Source organism: Papilio machaon, chromosome 9 (assembly GCF_912999745.1).
Source record: "Papilio machaon chromosome 9, ilPapMach1.1, whole genome shotgun sequence".
NCBI classification, from domain to species: domain Eukaryota; kingdom Metazoa; phylum Arthropoda; class Insecta; order Lepidoptera; family Papilionidae; genus Papilio; species Papilio machaon.
Genome location: NC_059994.1, coordinates 5,950,379 through 5,971,047, shown reverse-complemented (window position 1 = coordinate 5,971,047; position 20,669 = coordinate 5,950,379). Strand labels below are relative to the sequence as shown.

Here is a 20,669-nt window from a genome sequence, read left to right as displayed (position 1 = left end):
ACAACATCGTTGATGACTACCAGTTGTAGGTATACCTGTTAATTTTAATGACGCGTTAAATTCAAGTCATATCGCTTATTCTTTCTGAGATAACTTACCTTTTTTACCATTTTTCTTTAATCGAAACGAAATTTTAGTAATAGAATTTTTAATAAATTCACTGTAAATTCATGCTATTTTGCAACTTTTAATTTATTACGTTGGTAATTGAATGCTGTTAGAATACTTTTAGAATCAGGAACAATGTTGGCATAGAGTCGCGCTATTGGTTTTTAATTAATATTTATTCGACGACAGACAACTGAAGCAGCGTACAATGTGACTATGAAATCCTTTATTTGTGTCTGTCCTTTATTTTTGGCGGCGCTTGTGTCTCGTCCGTCGGCTGAGCTATTCCTGGATATCCGACGGGCGAATATGTCGCTTAAAACAAACTTATGCACATATTCGTCATAGAAGTCTTTATTTCTGTATTTATGCAAGACTCTATCACGAATAGAACTTTTAGTAGAAATAAAGATTTTTAATAAATATTTTCATGATGCGAAAGTTTAAATTTATTTACCTTTTGTTATGTACTATCGCTATCGTAATATGTTAAATACTGAAAAAATATATATATATATATTTATATTTTATATTTATATTTTATATATAAAAATATACTATATATATTTTTTTTCGATGTATTTTTTAGCAATGTTCAAAAATAAATTTCTAAGTTATAAATTATACATGAAATAGGGGCTGATTTTTTTTTCACGTACACGCAATCGCATCTAATTACGTGAATACATAAATGGCTTCATAATTGACTTAACACCTTAAAATTAAAAAGGAATTTATGTTAACGGATATTTGATAAAATAATTGGTTTACAATGCTAGCAATAAACGGCATCATCAAAAGCTCATTAATCAATGCAAATTATCCCCCATCCGACGAAGATTAAATTGTCTGCGATTACGTCTTAGTTAGTAATATACTCGTATAACTAAAAATACCAACTAATTATTTCGAATTGTATCGTTCATCTTTTAATTCCTTATGTAAAGAATTTTTTTTCTTTGGAAATACAATTATTTTAATCGCTTTTTATTGTTTCCAGGAATAGCTGGTCATTGGAAACGAACTTTTTTGTACATTGTTTATAACTGAAGTTTAAATAAAATTTGAAGTCTTGATGTTTTTTATTTACCTAACATAGCATATAGCACTAATATAGATAAAAATATAATATCATTGCTACTTTTACAAGGAATTAAAGTATTGCAAATATAACATAATTAAAAAAATAAACAGGATGCCAACAAGTCTGATTATAAAAACTAAACAAAGTACCTAAACTAAATCATTTACAATTTGAGCAAATGAGTAGTAAAAGGAAATAAACATATATGTAACTAGATTTAAGAACATAATGCCTTAAATTATTTTGTATTTTTAAAACCAAACATTAACTTAACTGCCAATAACAACATTAAGTGTATTTCACTACTTAAAAAACTAATACTAGAAGAAGTGACAATATACTTAAGTGACTTTTTTTTTTTTATAAGAGAAGGGGGCAAACGAGCAGTGGGAACACCAAGGTGTTCATCGACGCCCATGGACATCTGCAATACCAGAGGAATCGCAAAAGCGTCCCCTTTCAGTAAAACTAAACTATTCAGTAAAAGAGAGCACGTGCTAAGTACTATATGTTTTTGCAGGTTCTTTGAACACATGTATGGTCACACCAGAGTAAGATTTCTTTAGTTTATCTTTATTTTATGATCCATGAAATACTTACGATATTTTTGACCTTCATGAAACACCCTATATCCTTTATCAATACTTACATTATTATAAAGGTTTTTCGTTTATTTATTTATACTTACGTCTTATTCAATTGTTATCTGTTGAGATCACAATCCATGCATGATTTTTTCAATTTCCCCAGGCGTCTATAGTAATCTAGACATCTAGGTATCCATACGTGCTTCTCGTTAAGCCATGACGTAACATCCCCCGTCACCCCACGGCTGTTATGTTTGAAGTCGTACCTTTGAAACTTTAATTGAAAAGAAAGACATACACAACTTACCATACATGGAAAGGAGATGGTTGATATGATGTCGATACCACCTTTAAATGCGGCGACGTTGAGTATCCAGGTGAAAAAAGGTTTCGCCCATAACTTATTAAACATTTTATATTATTTTATAAATTATATTTATATCCAATGTGATGTATGTTAATACACTAGGAGTATTTTGAGTATTTCTGCTAATTCAATATAATAATGACAATGAAAATGTGTTTTTTTTTTAAAAAAGGGTAGTCATCTTCATAATGGAAAAATGGGTGTTTAAAAGTTATACTCTAAAAATATTTATGTTCTCCCAACTAGAGTAAGTTTATATTTATTTTGTACACCTTCATTGGGAATAGTTTTTATAATAATTTACCTTAAAAGATAGGAGCATTCAATTTAATTTTTAATCAATTCAGTACATTTTTCTTTCTGTTTTCTCTCAGTATTTTTTCTTTTTGAATTTTGAAGATATAGGTACGTTTTTTGTTAAATTTTATTTGTTACTTCACGATTTATACAACTACATACGTTTTGTAATCAAAATAGTAATTATTACTTAAAATTAGCTAGGGACTCTCGCGCAGAAACTTGTTTGGATCACTGTACAATATAACAAATGAGTTGGGCTGCGTCCGAGTGCCGAGTGCGGGTGTGCTAGGGGCGGGGCGCTGCCGGGAACCGCCTTAATCAAAATGGCAGCCGAATAAGCGCCAATTTTTGAATTTGAATTTGGAATCCCAACCAACAATCCCTGGCATAAAGCTATGTAGAGACTTTATTATATCAAAACTTCATAATCACATTCGAAATACCATCTCTGTGTATTAAAATCATGGACAATATTGTAAAACAAAATTCCAATAGTAACTAAAGACAACACATAAACAATACACCGACTCCAATGTCATTTAATGTGGTAACATGATATAGCAATAAATTAAATCTAACAACAAAAGAGCCGCCGACTGCACGCGACCATCTATAAACAAATCATTATTACGATTTAAGGATCCATTTAAAACCTATAAATTATACACTACAAAGGAAAACCATCCGAAACACAATCGTGACAAAGTTCAAAATTAAACATCCAGAAGTAAACACCTTAGTACTCATAAACTATTTTCAGTATCAGCGAAATGAAGAGTCGTCGCGACCGTCCCTTTCGTGTTAATAACAAATCGTTTGAGTGTGAAAGAGTGGGGTGATATTTACGATGTGTTTATATCGATACAGCGGTGTTGATTTAACCATTGCTTTAGTTTATTGCAGTCAATAAAATTGAACGTTATGAGGCAAGGTCGCAGAGGAGCACCGCCACTGATTTATGTCTTCATCTTCACACACTAAAACATACCGGTTGTAATTTTTTGTTCAATGAACCTTTGGTATCTCCATATTTAGATAAAAATACAATTGATGGAATTGAGCATAATTTGAATATAATGTTACTTGAAAATATAAGACGAATAATTATTATTTTTATATGGAATAGTACAATTAGTTAAATAAATTATTATAGATATAAATACTAATCAATTATGAGTAGAATTTTTATTATTTATTTGTACTGACAAAAAACATCTTTCTTGCTGAATGATATTACACTTTAAAACAATAGTAATCTCATTATTACAGAACGTAATACATTTCTTCATCAATTTGAGAATTATTGTTATTCACTCTTATCACAATACTTTGTAACCTAGTACTAACTTATTATTTTGATAGATTACGAGCGATAGGTAACCAACCTATGTGTGTGGAAAAAGTAATTATGTAGGTAAATAAATGTTCGTAAATTCTACAAGTACATATTTCTTATACAGAGTTCGTGTACTGTACGGAATACAAAACAGTGTTATCATTTTGTCGCGACCGTGAACTCAATCTGCGTTGAGTGCAACGTTCCCCACATTGAAGGAGAGGCCCATAAATAACACTTGTGTCATTGCGGCGCTGGATGACTGACTGACCAATTTACACTGACCTTTGATCCATTACTCTACTACGTTATATATGTTCCTATCATATTTTAAGTGTAGTAAGTTTGACCTTAATAAAAACGAATAAAATCGTACTAAAAGAATAAACAGATAACAGACAGATGTGAGTTAGGTGCTCAAATTACACGTAGTTGCAGGAAGAAGAAAAAACTGCTAATGTTATGTATTTTTCCTTTAAAAAAATTTACTCAGGTCAAACAGACTATAATGACTCTGGGATTTACAAAAAAGAAAACATAAGTAACAACTTCCGCAGCGCCTATTGCATTACTGAAACGTCCAGCAGACAAATAAGCGGCCATTTAAAACCCAGCAAACCATAATTACAACAATTTCAAACTTGTCAAAATCGCATTAGTTCACCTTACGTGGAGAATAATGTTTCGCCTTCAGCGCTCATTGGACGAGAGGGATTATTAAAAAGTCATTAGCGTCGACCACACCTAGGCGTATAAATAACGTCGGGTTCGTGTTTTGAAACAGAAAAAAAGCAATTTCCAGATTTGTGAGGGGCGGGGAACGTCGGGGGAGGGAGGTTCAATCAGCCGTGACTGATACGGAAGGAACCGTGCCCATATCACGCGAAATCATTATTTAGTCGTTAGGGATACGTATTGTAATGGAAAATCCGACTTCACGGTGCGAGTGGAAAGCAAGATTACCAACGATAGTGTAACCTTAATGTTTAGACGTGAAAGGGAACGGATCAATTGGCTTTCAGGAAAAACATTTTGTAAAGAAAAAACATACAGAGTACATTTTGATAAAGTCGTAACAATTCTAATTGACAATAAGTCTTTAAGATATTTAGAAATGTAAAATAATTTGCAACTGAAGTAATTTTAAATCCTTCCTACTGTAAAAATCACTCTAAAAACGAGCTCACTCCTTTTGTGCTATATTTACAAATAAGTCTGTTTGATTTGAGCTTCCATTGTCTGTTTATTGAAGTTGACGTTCAAACAAGTCACTGGTTATACAAGGCATGTGCAGAGTCTTACAAAATGAATAGCATAAAAAAGCATTTAGATGTATAGGTTGACCAGGAATATGAAAACCCATGTCATATTGCGGAAAAATCTTTAACTAATCTATTTGTGCATATTACAAACAGATTTAAAAAGAAGCCGATGAAGCGTCTCCAGGCCAGGATTATTTGTGTTCTTGGTTAGGCCGTTCAAAGCTAATATGAGATGGGTCTCCGTTACCAAATCGTTCAAACAAAAACACATCGTCATCACTCTCATCTTACCCATAATTACTGAGATAGCAATTTTTTGACTAATTTACAAACAACTAGTTACCGCTATTATATTAAATTCATTGATATAAATAAATTTTCATGAAAAATACATGTATTTCGAGAAGAAAACACTCTAAATTTTGTATAAAACAGAACGGGCGTTGAATAAAACTATCCAATACAATCATTATGCTTTATTAATTTCATGTATTTATATATTTATGACAATATCCGTCTTGCCTAATCTTATTAAGTTACTAATTATAGTTATATTTCATAAATTTTGAATTGATAGGACATAATGGTAAATAAAACAATTCAAAACGGTTACCTCATAACTTCTACGGGCCTAATTCCGATTCTTGTTTTTTTTTTTTACTTTCAGGACAGATATCAGTATACTTATAGATTAAAACTTAACAGTAAAGTTTGCAATTAAATTAATTACACATTATTTAAAACTTTACAAATCAAGTTTAAATTAGAAAACACCCATCTGGCAAGGGATACCACGATATTAAAAGAAAAATAATTTACATTGCACTGCAATTTATTGTTTATTAATAATTAAAACATGTAGATAATGAAAAAGAATCTTATAAATAGACAGTGGAACACAAAAATGTCAAAATTTGAGCAATTATTACATAAATTAAAATAATAGCATCCCAGCCAGACAGCGACTGAACTATTCACGAACACAGTAAACAAACGAACCGACCTAAAATAAGCGAATCAATAAATAAATATCGTGTAAATATCGACAATATACAGTTATTACAATTTACACTTACATAACGAGCACAGCACAAAATAGATGTTGTAGACGACGGGGCTCACAGACTCCTAACATTCACTAGGTACATTAACTATGTGTGAGAAAGGAAATAGAAAAACAATGTACAATAAATATTTTACATTACCGTTAAATAAGTAATGGGATAACCCGACTACGAAAACTCTATGGAAGTTCCCGCACTAGTACGTTAAACTATCGAGTTACATGTAAATATTCAAAGTTCGATAATTCTTTTTACGTATATACGTTACATTAGGTAATGATTTTTATAAAAATACCTCTTGTTCTGTCCACAAGGGACGCTTGACATGCGATGCCCATGCGCTAAGTGCGTCGAAGTCTCGCTTCGAACGCTTGTCGATCAGCGATCTATTTCCTAGCTTTGGTATACTGTGTACTCATCCCCTACCCATTCCCAATAAACAATAAAAAGTGTCAAGTCATTTACGAAATTCAAGGTAACTCTTATCTCATCCTACATTAATTCCACCCTACAAATCCAGAGTCAAATTTTGTTCAATCTTAGCTCCATCAAATGGCACGACGTATTTGTCCGAGTAAAAAGAATTTAATAAAAATGTTATCAAGATACATTTAACTTTTACTTTACAATCGTAACTTTAGATTTCATATTACTTTAAAGTATTAATTACGTATAATGTTGTCTTCGAAAAATCGTATACATTGCACTTGTACAAACTGGCCTTCCCCTACAGAGTAAAAACTTTTAAAGAAATCTGTTGAATCCAAAATCGAACACACGTCCCGAAATATTTCAAATAAAAATAACAAAGAAACTATTTATTTTCTTTTCCGTAAGAAAAAATAATCTCAATAATATTATTCACACTAAAACAATAATTGTACATAATCATAAATTCTAAAAGTTACCGTGTTTATATGTACAAAATAGCATTCTGATAGCTTAATTAGAAATAAAACTTCAAATATATTAAATAATAACAATATCAAATCTAATTGCCTTCTTATCAATGGTTAATTATAAGAGGTCCTTATGGTTTTGTGATTTAATGAAAAAAATGTTTGTCGACAAAGTGCTCTACACTAAGTACCATAGATAATTTTAATCATTGGTTATTAATTTAAAATAATCTTTTTTTATGTAATTAAAAGAAAGGTAATAGAGATTATGGATAATATAAAATCCAATTATGCACAGATTCAAAAGCAAACACTTTGACAAAAGCGGATTAAAGGAATCGATTGCAAAAGATTATATAACTTTGCCAAATTTTTCAAATAATAATCAGCATAATAAACCAGCTATATGAAATCACATAAACAATGCAGTTTTATTAATTAAACACTGCTTTTTTGGTAATTATTGGTATTGAGATTGTTCTATAAATTAATTTATACTTAACAACTGTAAAAATCTCTTCATCACACTATCTTTACTCTTTACCAAGTCACTAAGTTTACGTATTAGTTTATAATGTAATATTATGAAAAGTCCAACATACAATTTATACAAATTAAAGTTCTAGTAGGTCCGGCCTCAGAGCCGGTATCGGTTGCGCGAAACCAACGTTGTATGAAAATAAATTGTCGATGTTGTCGGGTGAAGCGAACCGATCGCTTGGGATCGCTGCGAGCGCTGCGCGGTCTACTGCGGCACAGTCTGCTGCGGCGCGTTCAACTGCGGCATGGTCTACTGCGGCGAGGTCGGCGGACTCATGTTGTCCGGCTCATCGCCGGAGCCCGGCTCGCCTTTGGTCTTGTTCTCTTTCTTCCACTTCATGCGGCGATTCTGGAACCAGATCTTGATCTGGCGCTCGGTGAGGCACAATGCGTGCGCGATCTCGATCCTTCTCCTCCGCGTCAGGTACCGGTTGAAGTGGAACTCCTTCTCAAGCTCGAGCGTTTGGTACCGCGTGTATGTCTGCCTCCCCCGCTTCCGTTCTGAAATTGAAACAATTATTATGTTAGAATCTTATCTTAAGAAATGCATTAGATACAGATAATTATGGTGACAAAACCCCAAGCATTGCTCGGGTGTATATAGACTAGATCACAGATACATTTTTAATAAATTAATAGAAATAAACTTCTATATCATTTGTTATATCTAAAGTCATTAACAAATCGTGTACGTTATATTTTAACACACGGAGGTGCATATTCTAATTGGCATTAATATCTTATATTGTGGCAACCCTGAATGGAATCAAACGTTAAAAACTGCATAGGCATTTCTGATAAATGACGGTTATTTGTAAACGGCGAACACTCCGGGCGAAGTTAATTGAAAATTGTTTTGAGCTTATCAATTTGTTAATTGTTTTTGCTTGTTCGGCATTTCTCTTCGCTGTCGGGAGTAACAAAGTTTTAAAGAAAACATAAAACCATTTAAAACTCTATCGCTGAGAAATGACAGAAAAAATCACTGATATTTATCTATTCGCGCAAAATAATATAGGCGACAAACAGGAGTCGGTTAATATAATCTGTAGGCAACGAACACAATGGTCGTACACAATGGTCATATGGAAATTGAGATATAGTTCGCAATTAATCTTTCAAGTTTGCAACCAAACGTTTACGAAAACAAATAACGTGTGAATAGACTTATTATCTGATATTGATACTTATTGGAGCAATTGGAAGTTTACAACGTCAGACACAAGCGTATAGCGTTGTTGGCAATCTCCGCTCTCGGCCGCGTCACATTCGCCTCTGTTTACTCATAAAGACGCGTTCCGTCGAGCTACCGGAGCCAATTAAAATAATTTAAGACGCCTCGGGCCTTTACCATTTTATACCCATTACTCTTCCATGGAGATGGGAACCCTATTATACACGGTTTAGAGAATTGCCCGCTCTCTGTAATTTGTCTGACGAAAAAAGAAGAAAACTTGAACCGTACACGTTTAGTTACAGATATAATTTCGATCGCAGATTGAAATTCATTGAGGAATAAATTATACCGTTATCGACACAATTGTTTTGACGTTCACATAAAATATAGTTGACAGTTAATAACAAAATCAGTCAATACGTCGTTTAATTGGTCCGTAGTACGCAAATAATACTATCGGCCACCGGGCTCGCTTGATATAGCCGGACTTTACATATGACATTTGTTAATAGCATCAAGCCAAGAGACCGCTTTTAGATTTATGTTTAATATATCAACTGCATTTTGCATTAGTAGATCCCTGCCGGCTTAAGTTAATTAGTTCATAACTTTCATTTAAATGCTGTTGATTTGGTATAAAATACATTTGATACCTATAAAGTTACGCATTTGCCTTTAAAATATTTAACTATAAAATGTCATGAGTCACGTGCAAGGCTGAAGATGTCATAAGATCAGTTAAGGTAGCAAATCTTGAAGATTGACCATTTACTTGAACGTATGCAAAATACAACTTAAAAAATATACTAAAATTGATTTAGAGCAGATTATGTCTGTAGGCAACAAAGAGTGTAACAAAACGGGTAACTAACTTGGTCGAAGTAAATTAAACTTTGATTATTTTCATTTCGAGACACGCAAAACAAGTCGCTCTATAAGACAAACACGCGAACTTCGAAGAAATTCGCCGACACAAAAGGCAAGGATTACACTTCGAGCGACACCGTCATACCGATGTTTCGAAGAAATTCAAATTTCATAACGGTAAAGGCAAATAAAATACGAAATGGACATACCAGCGTTTTGTTACCGTTCATTTACACTTGACTAATTGCATACTCTGTGACCACAACATGAAGGTAAGAAATTACATGTTTGCGAAATAATATAGAGGCCTTGTAATATAATTTTCTTAGATAAGCCAACAGAGATGACAGAATGAAACTATAGAGAGGAGAGTCTAATACTCTATCATTTCAATTAGACTCTGTATCAATATTTAACACGAAAGAGCTAATACTTAGCGACAAAATAGAAATAACCATAGAACTAACCAAATATTGCTACCCTCGTCAGCAGTAGCAAATTTAAAATTCATCGTTGCGTATTGTCATAAAGTTAGATCCTTAGATTCTACTTGATAAGCATTCAAAGTATAATGCTATTATTTTAGGTATTCCCGAGTCACTTTAAAGTGTCCCCTATGAAGTGAGATGTTCCTCCGAAGAAATAGCGGAGTCCTGTTCGGCGAGTGCAGACTGCAGAGTTATAGGCCACTTGTTGCTCGGGGAATTGATAACAGCACTCGCTCTCGGATTTTGGGACGCATTCAAGAATGCAAATGATACAAAATGTTCAATGAATTACAAACCCATTGGCAAGAATTACATGCAATTGGTGACTTAGTTGCAAAAGATTTATGAGCACTTATTGGTTTTTACGATATTCCAGAGATGGTGTTATAGCTTAAAGACTATTGACTTTCAAATTTTTAAGGTAGTCTATTCATTTATCAGTACGAGGACGGATCAAATGGTTTGTTAGTAAAGTGGACATTAGTGGCATATCCAAAATATCTTCAATCTCAAACAGGTCACACTTACGTTCAAAATAAAGTGTACAGTAACATAGCTTGTGAAATCCCCCTGCTCGGTCTTTATATATTACACTGGCGGGTTTCATCGCTCGGATGCATAAAACATGATCCCAACGTCAGATTTAAACCGTATGTAATAAGAGCATTAAGTAGAAGATTTCTGAGCCAGGGATGTTCTTTACTAAAGGCCTTGACAGAGACGTTATTCATTACATATGTATAAGTAACATATAATATGTACACAGGTCAATGAAAAAACTCCAATAACACAATTAAAGATACCACTCTCTAGAAATTTTGCTTTGTTAAAATCTTAATATTACTTTAATCAACTTTAATTTCTACGACATTCAAATTAGTTAAACAGATTTCAGTGTCTATCTTAGCAATTCAAATGCATATTGTTAATTTTTCTATAGAAGATAAGCGAGCGTTGGAAACGCGGCGTTCGAACCGCCCGTTTGTATTTCGCGAAATCGCAGCTTTAGGGGCGTCGGGCGCAGCGCTGCATGTGTCGTCGGGCGCACATAAATCATCGCCGGGGGGAGAGCCGGGTTACAAAATCGGGCCTCGGCTTACTTTCACGACACGGCAGCGGCGCGGCGCTGCGTGGCGGCGCGGCGCGGCGCGGACAAGCGCGCGTGACATTATTGAAGTTTGTACGAAGCGAGCGTGTGGAGGTCAAACGCCCAGCGCGACAACAACTTTGTTTCGACGGAGATTCATATCTTATAATGGAACCGTACTTTGTATATCTACACATTACTTTATTATTATCTAACCTTTCAACTTTTTAATACTGGAAATATAAAACAATATCATAATCGTAAAGTAGAAATTAAAGCTAAAGATCGATTAGTGCGTATGAATTACATATGTTTATTTCCTTCACATGTATTAATATCAAGACGTTGGATTTTCATAATACTGGTTCGAAGTCTTGTAATAACAGCATTTTATGTTACCACAAAATAGACATTAGGGCAATCCCTAGGTCATGAGAAGAGAACATTAAAGGTAGACTTCTACGGTCAAAAAAAATGTTTTATAAGACTTAACATCAGTGATCCTTTTATTTAAAACAAGTTAGAATCGCGACTCGTATCAAATAATTAATTACACACTTCAAAAGATTGAACTATGCAACAAACCTCGGCAGTTATCGTCCTGCGTACGATTGGAGCCAAACTAATCTCGGTCGGACCTTTAGGTCAGTTTACATTTATCCGGATAAAGTGCGTACTGAAATATTGAGCGGGCCCGCGCCGCTATCGGAGATCGCATTTGTACTGATTACCCTCACGATAGAGCCGCGACGCACAAGGTGGGAACCCAAAAAAAAATACCGAAGAATATTTAAGAATAACTTATACAGGTATCAAGAAATTGGTATATGTTCAACAAACACCAATTTTATGCAAGGCATAATAAAATTATTAAAAAACTTCTTGAGCAAATTATATGTAACATTGCCTAATTAAAAACGTGATTCTTGAAACGGTCATATTCATGGTTAGGCTGCATATTTCTTAAAATAATTTGCAAATAAACATATAAAGTACATAGAGAGCGATAAAAAATAATTTAAGCCTAAAATAAAATTCATCAAGGGATGACAAGTTGAAAGAGCTTTTAATTTAATTCGTTGTGGTATCGCGCCGGAGGAGCGCAGAAAAAACACAGCAACAGCTTGCTACGATATCGACAATCCATAATTCATGTCGTACAATTTCATACGTCCCTACACGACCGGACTGGCCCACGACCCAGCTGAACTGACACACGATTCACAACTCTATGCCATTAAAAATTATGCTTAAATTGATTTGCGCAGGAGTTGTGTAAACGTCATTATTCATCGCAGAGCCCACTCAAAGCGTTGCAACATCGTACGCGGTATCAAACGGGTATTCAGATTAATGCAATTTCTCTTAAACGCTTACACGTCGTAAATAAAATTGCCGGTTCCCGAAGAGATCTCGTACAAAGGCCGAATTGTTAATAAGTTTAATTGATGCAACAATTACGTGAAAGATGAACGGAGAAAATTCGCAAAGGTCTGTTGTTTTGCATTAAAAGTTCACGTCATTCAGCTGTCAAGGAAAATTAAGCCATTTACAAGAGTCAATTGCGCTATAAAAAATAAAATAATTGTTCCCTTTTAATTTACATATTAATGTATCAACATACATATTTATTTTCGAGTACTACGTAAGGCAAACTAGTTTTATTTTTAATTTTAATTAATTTAAAGTTAAAAAACATAACGTCAAAAAATAAAAAATAAAAAACGCAAAACTTCGCCAAAAATAAATTATTTTTAAAAATGTTAAGACAACAAATATAAACCGATTAGATACAATCATTTAATAATAGTTTATTTATTGTGGCAGATACTTCAATTTCATTCATATAACAAAATTAAGACTTAACTTACTGGTAATTAACTAGTCATATTAAAGGTCATATCAGTTGTTTCATATCCGTTCGACCACCACATGTTAAATAGCTGTAATATTTAACAGTGGTAGACGCCAGCAACAACAACATCCGTTGCACGAATTGGCCGGCTCGCACGGTGAAATACCACGACCACAAAGAAGACAGGCGTGAAGTGGAAGTTATTCCGCGTTTCGTCTGATGAGTGTGGTCCCGGAGGCCTAATTTTAGTCCTCTCTCTATGTGGATTTGATGAAGGAGGCATATGATGCATAGGAAGGTTAAATATTGTCTTTTTGTGCGTCTCCTCCTTCGTCTATTGGGGGTAGGCAACGCATACCTATGCAATTGCGAATGTCTATGGGCAGCGGTTGCTTCGCCATTTCGGCGAATTCTTGTAATATAAAAAAAGGCAAAACAAAATTACAAATCTAAAAAAATACGTTTGTCCGCTCCAAACTTGTTTATCTAAATAGATTTAATGTTAATATTTATATGGGATAATACGAAAAAGTCTAATTGTGGGCAACTGTAAGTACTAATATCGATCGATAACATGGTTTATATGTTACGAAACAGGTGGTACCGACTGTCAAATACTTGAATTGACATGTTCTTATCTTTTTTTTTTCGAAGATAATGAAAGGTACGAGAATATGTGTCAAACCAAAAGTCACAGCAATCGTAACCTAATACGTTCAGTCAAACCGAAACAAAAAGTAAGCAAACGAAAGAAAATAATTGTAATACAAATAACATTCCCTGTAATCACAAAGCAAGTTATTAGTGAAACAAATCTTGAGGCTCGTTGTAAATAAAGGAAAGCGGTGCACCGATCTGAGCGAAATGTTGAAATGAAAAAGCATGGCGGACTTTCAAGCGTTGATAGTCATTAATCATTGCCTGGGCGGAGCTCTAGCGTATCTATAGCGAAACCATTCTATGTAATATGTACGTAATCACTTCTGGGTATTGTTTTATGTTATTTTTTATTTTATGTGTATGTATATAAAGTGATATTTTAATACGTGTTCTATTAGTATTAATGTTATCTATATAATGTATAGGAAATTAAATTTTACAATACTTCGTTGTCCATTTTATTTTCTGGAAATTTGATCTTAGAATAAGCAAACTGTAACAGAATCAAATAATGTATCTATAATTATTTCCGGTGTTACAATTGACATTGTATATAAAAAAAACAACAACACGACAAAATAAGGCCTAGGCAAATGTCAGAAATCGTAATAAAACTCGGCAAACATTTGGCTGGACCTCAATAAGAATTTATTTGGCGAGCGCGGGCCATCAGTCAGTGTTGTGTCGACGCTGATTCCGTTGTGTTTCGCATCCCAAATGGAATGTTATTCACCGAAAATTTCGCTAACCTACGCGAAAAATTACGAGAGCCGGCGGGGGATTGAACGAAATTCCTGCGGCGCGAAAAAAGGTGTCAAATGAAATATTCAAATATATTTTAATATAATTCATGCGGCGGGCGTTTCATTTCTCTCCCTCGTAATGGAATGCTAAATTTTCGGGCTAACAAAAAAAATATATTAATGCGCGTACCTAATAGCTTATACAAACTCGTTTGTTGGGTATTGTTGCGCACAATGGGTGCCATAACTCCGCGTCGCCGCCACGGCCGGTGACGTCTTTGTTAGGCCCGAGCTTTGTTCCGCGCCCGACTCCGCCTGCGACGCAGCCGACGCGACATCCCATCCGACCTATGCTCTGCCATGTTCTACGCTACACGCTCTACCTATCCACTCCATCTACTCTATGCATAGGTTAAATTTATTATGATTAAAAAACCATCAAATTTTAACCTCAATTAAGGTAATTAATAAGTTAAAGGAATTTACCCAAACAAGAAATTAAATAAACCATTTAATGCTGCCTTAAAAACGTCCTACACAATACCTAATTACCGGTTTCATTCAGACTATTACTGTAATTTGCTGGAAAAGCACGAATGAATATTTGAGAAGGCGCTAGAACGTGAGTAATTGACTTGGATCACGAAGCGAAAAGTTATGAAAGGTGGACGGCGCTGGCGATTTTTCAATATGTCTCGGCGTCGGAAATCTTAATGAATAAACGCAAGACTTGGCAATATTCTTAGTATGCTATAAATATGTACGTATGTTATATTCAAAAGGCAATCTGAGAATACAGTTATAGGCACGTAAAAATTCATCCGTACGTAATACGGGGCGCAGAACGCATTAGGGCTTCAAGATGAGCTTCGCCGCGGGAAAGCCTGCCCCAGGGGTCTCCCTGCCCCCAGGAGCGGGAGAGGGGTGGGCTCCGCTCCAGAGAATATTTGACACGGGTCTGGCAGATAGACAGTCCGGTCATGTGTGATCCCCGGGCAGGAAACCGAGTTTTTTTCCCTCTATCGACATTGCTATGCTATACCTTAATATGTATATGTGGATAAAGATACGTTTATGATTTATGTGCTGGCAGTGTCCCGCACATGTGCACGCATCATGTGATCCTTTTCTGTACTCGACTAATGATACGATACGTTTTAATTTCATTAATGACTTTTTCGGTTATTAGTTAATTTCCATAGTACTGTCATTTTCTTCTACAATTATTTTACTACCGGTTGATATGGCAATGTTATATCAAAATTGACGCAATTTACCTAATTACTAACAAAACTTTTAGTATAATTATGTTTCCATTTCAATTTTATCGGGCCGATGTGTGTGAAAATGGATTTTTAATACCACATAATAAGTTCGGCTTGAGCGGCTAAGCGCCGGTCAAAGTTTGATTGGCGCGCTCTCTCAAACTGCAATTAATATGGAGGGTACAGAGTCCTTCGGGCGGAAGAGAGACGGGAACATTAATCTGACAAGGACAAAAAATTACAGACGGTATTGCCAGAGGGCTTCTAAATGTCCCAATAAAGTTAGTATTAACCTGTAATTATAAAATAAAATAAATTTGCAAATTTTTATATTGGTCTTGCTGAAACTAGGACGTTACACGTCATTGCTTTTAGTGTGCGTTCGAATAAATATTTCTTTATTGTATTTTTTGATTCCTCGAGCTACTACTAGTGAAAGAGACGTTCAATCGAAGCAATCATTTCTTATAATATCCATTGACTTGAAAGTTTTTAATTGAGTTTCGCCAGTTTTCCTCAATTAATTAATTAGATATCATATATTAAATTGCAAATACTAAAAAAAGGAAATGTTAATTTAGGAATACAAATATCTAAATGCCACTACTAATATAATTACCACTTATTACTGCAATACAATTACAATGATATGTTAATAACTTTATTATGTTCGTAATGAACCTTTTCAAAATACCCCAATTGCACGATAAAATTGTAGAAAAAATAATCTGGCAATCTACTTGAGGGCACACAAGCATCATACTTTTACTGGTATACAATTTTGCATTTGTGTGAGTAAGCTACTCATCCGATACGTTCGTGTGCATCTTTCGACATGAATTAATGGGATTGGTGCGTTCTTATGTGGGTGTACGTAATTATAAGATGGTTGTAATGTTTTTTTAATAAGCCCCAAACTTTTTGTTCTTCCAAACTTTTTGTTAATCTTTTCATTCTTGTTAGATGAACTAGAGAATAAGTAACGGAAATTATATTTTTTGCCGAATTCGATTAAGAGCAACAATTTCGAACCCGAAATTGTATGATTGCATATAATATATACCTGAAATTTGTTGTTTTTTTTTATTTTTTATTCAAACAATGAGGTTATCACTTAAATACTACTCTTTATTTGTAGCCTAAATAAAAAAAGTTGCATTGTTAAAATTGAATAAAGCGCCATCTATCGCTATCGTATTGTATTACAGAGTACACGTACAACATTAAAGTTATAGGCTTTACAACAAGTAGACACCGAGCGCTTTAAAGCGCACTCTTTAAAAAGCGCATTTTAAGAACTATCGTATATTCATTCGAGCACTTGTGTTTGTACGGATCTGTGACATGGGACGGGATAGTTCTCAAAGCGTGCGTTTACAAAAGAGCTGTTTCATAGCGACTAATATGTACTTAGGGCTAAAGCCTTGTTTACGGTCACTTGTCAACGTCAATGTCGTGTAACCCTTACAGCAGTGAATATAATGTTTGCTTTTACAAAGGCTACGATTTTCAATCTTGCTAATCTGATTTACCTTTGGATCTTATGAATGGATTGTCTGAATGTGTATTGTAGATTAATTTGGCAAAAATCTGATGTACAAACCCCAAATAGAGCAGAATAAGGGTAGGAAGATGGATTTATATGTATAGAATAAAAAAAATAACTGCTATCCATATTAGCACCCATGCTAGGCAAATCTGTATGAGAGGTGACAACAAATAGAAGTGGTGATCCTTAGAGGAGGCCTAAATCTGAAGTCATTACATCAAATCTTAATCATAAATAGTTATTATTTTTTCAATAAATTCCGTTGTAACATAGATAGATATGAAACTAGCGTATCGTCTAAGAAACTATACTGCGCAAGTTCAAAGAAAGCGACTTAAAAATAATATCACGGTAGCAAAAATGCCATCCGTCAACGTCGTGAGTACTACCGGCCCACACCGGAAAGTTGGTGGCGTACAGAATTAGAAATGTATTTTTACAGTCACTGCACCCCTACACGAAGTTAAAAAAATCTTTATGCAAATAACGGCACGTGTAAATACAAGGGGGAAGTTGGGGAAACTGGCCGGTTTTAGTTTCAACCAAATAAAAGAAAAAAATCGGTTTAGGAAAAGCGTTTCTACGCTCGAAGCTACCGGAAGGCGACTTTGTTTGGAATTTAATGGGGCTGAAAGTAAACGGCAAATTAATTTATTTACTTTTCGAAATAAAATTCTATCTGGTGTAAAAAAAGTTTTTATGGATAGTTATAGAAAAGAAAAGCAGACAATTAGAACAATAACTGTAATTAAAATATTTATACGACTACTTATATTTCAGCTTGACTTTAGATCGATTCATCATTATTTTAGATGTTATGTTATGTTACATCAACTTGATTTCATCAACAAAATCTGATATATTCGGTCTAAACAAAAAAAGGATTTATTAAGCTTTGTTATGTTTAAATCTGTGAAAAGCATGAATATTTAATCAACTGAAGTTGATAAAAATTCAATATAAGTAAGAGGGCACATAAGAAAGAGATTGGTAAGTTCAATCGGGGCAGGCATTCATCGTCATTGTTCGCGACAATCGACAATCAATCAATGCTATACCGAGCGCCAGAATGGCTCTTATCAACTGCGGAGTGCCTCAGTGGAAAGGTTATATGCGACTTTTATCGCACCGTGAAAAACTTGAATTAATTGGATTCGACCGCGAGAGCCACATAAAAGATAAGCAGTAATGTAAATATTTAAAAAAATGTATGTTTTTTTTCGATGACATTTTCACTTCATTTACAATGTCTCTTAAACGATCTAGCCAACCATTTTCACTTATGTAATTGAATTAATTTGAATTAATTGTAAAATTAGGCGACTTTTTCGCGCTTTAAAGTTAAATCATACTATGCATCTTTACGTGGTTAAAAAATGTAATAAACTATCAAGAAGAAACTTTTAAAGCTTGATTCCAAGTTTAAAACAATTTTATTTTCCCGATTCCAAGGTAACGCCCTTCTGGAATCTTCAGCGCTTTCGATCTGAACAGAAATTCGAGAAAAGCTCATTTATAATTGTATTATACGTTTGTCGGTTTAATAGGATTGGAGCTTTCAGTGGCAAACGTGGGGAATCAGTGGCAGGCAACGAAACAAATTCGTGTATTCTATCATCCGGCGCTCACAAAGGCCTCGGCCCTGATAACTGAACAATGAAATGTAACAAGTCGTCTATTCGGCATTGTACGCGACGACGGGCGCGGGGGAGGGCTCGCCGGGGACGACGGGGGGAGGGATTTCCATTATATTTCCATTTCCACCTCGATTCCCCGCGACTTATCGCGGCCTCTCGGACTAGGTGAGTCTATCTTTCTATAACGTTAGTCATTGAGTCGTTTCAAACCTTACATTTGTTACCGCGATGTGAATAGAATTAATTTAATCTTGAATTATAGATTTAATTTCACGAAAAAGTTTGTTATTTTTCATTCCTGTCGCAGAAATTTTCGAAAAATGAAAACAAACGACTGCAATTTTACATAGGCAGTTTACATATGTAGGTAGGTATCCATGCACAGCTATTCAATAAACAAGAGCAGCAGAATCACGTACATATAAACATTGCTATCACGGCACGTCGCAACAGACCTGATAGAGACCACACACCGCCTCGGTATCGCGTCATCTCTCCGCGTGCCATTTAATCTTAATCAAACAGCCGAAACATTGCGAAAACACCGACCTCCTACAACTACGTTCGTTGACTACTGTTTGGAATACTGATAGTGATGCTACGCGTAGAGCCCATCGCATTTATCGAGTTAGAAATAATGTAGAATCACAACCAAATCAAAGGAAAAACAAAATAGAAAATGAAATTATAAATTATTAATATTTAATAATTCGTTTAAAAAACGCACTAAGTTCTCGGGATTTCAACATTTTACCTTTTTTTTCTTTTCAGTTTGTTGCTAACTACATAAAGCAACATATTACAATGATCTGCACCTATTTTTATGCTGTGGCACTGTTGAGTATAGGTGGCTACGTTAAAAATAAAATCTTTAAAAAAAATCACTACACTATTTTCGACCATATACATCCTAATTCCTCCTAGAGACCTAAGCTCAAGAATGGAAAGACGTTAGTGTGTATGCAGATACGTCAAAAATACGTAAACAGGTACTTTAGAAATTGTGAATATTAAAAGTTAATAGTTATATCCAATCACAGTAAACTTAATCAAAAGTAAATGCACATCGCTACATATTAGATTGTATACGCAGCCGGCGTAAGTGATTAATGACATGCCTGCTACGAACCCGTAACTATTTTAAAACAAAACGAGACCTTTCTATTGGTCGATTTTTCTTGAATGGGAGACTAAAAATTTGAAGATAATTAATGGTCGAGTGCTCTTGAGGAGATAACGTGGGACTTAAGGTAGGGTTTCGTCTGAGTGCGATATCTCTGCTACTGTGCATTGAGTGGAGCGCATTTTTCATACGTTAAATAGATGCAGATTTACTCTTGAACACGTTTAGAATTTTTTTTTGTATCTCGACAGCAATTACGTATTCCTTTGGCGGTAAAATATTTAAATAATAAAGTTTGAATTAAAATAAATACTCAGTCATAATTTCACTAATCTATAGATATGGAAAGTTTGGACCTGCAAACCAAGAAGTCAAAGGTTAAGGAAATCAAATATATTCTAGTTATGGATTTACAAAGTTTGTACTTAAAAAATCACTCATTAAAAACCAAAGACCACCCGTGAAAATTAAATAAAAAAATTCTGTATGATAAATAGTTTACATTTACTATTGAACTGAATAATATTCACAAGTTAATTAATTTATATCTAATCAAGGACCTTCGAAGTTTGAAATTAATTAACTACCCCGGACAACTTAAAAGCGGCTGAAACTAGTCAAAATTGGCGCGTCTTATCGCTCGGCCAGATAAGGGTTATGACACCGGCTCA

At 34.4% G+C, this 20,669-nt stretch overlaps 1 protein-coding gene across 4 annotated transcripts in view; it reads right to left on the bottom strand.

Moving 5' to 3' along the window:
• Window positions 1-7,460: 7,460 nt before the first annotated feature.
• Window positions 7,461-20,669, bottom strand: part of LOC106711534 (homeotic protein antennapedia) — a 159,273-nt gene continuing 146,064 nt past the window's right edge. For all 4 annotated transcript variants that reach the window (XM_014503873.2, XM_014503871.2, XM_014503874.2 and 1 more), the window contains one exon: window positions 7,461-8,048. In XM_014503873.2, the coding sequence (XP_014359359.2) occupies window positions 7,798-8,048 (251 nt within the window). In that variant the 3' untranslated portion in view covers window positions 7,461-7,797. The remainder of the gene's footprint in view (window positions 8,049-20,669) is intronic.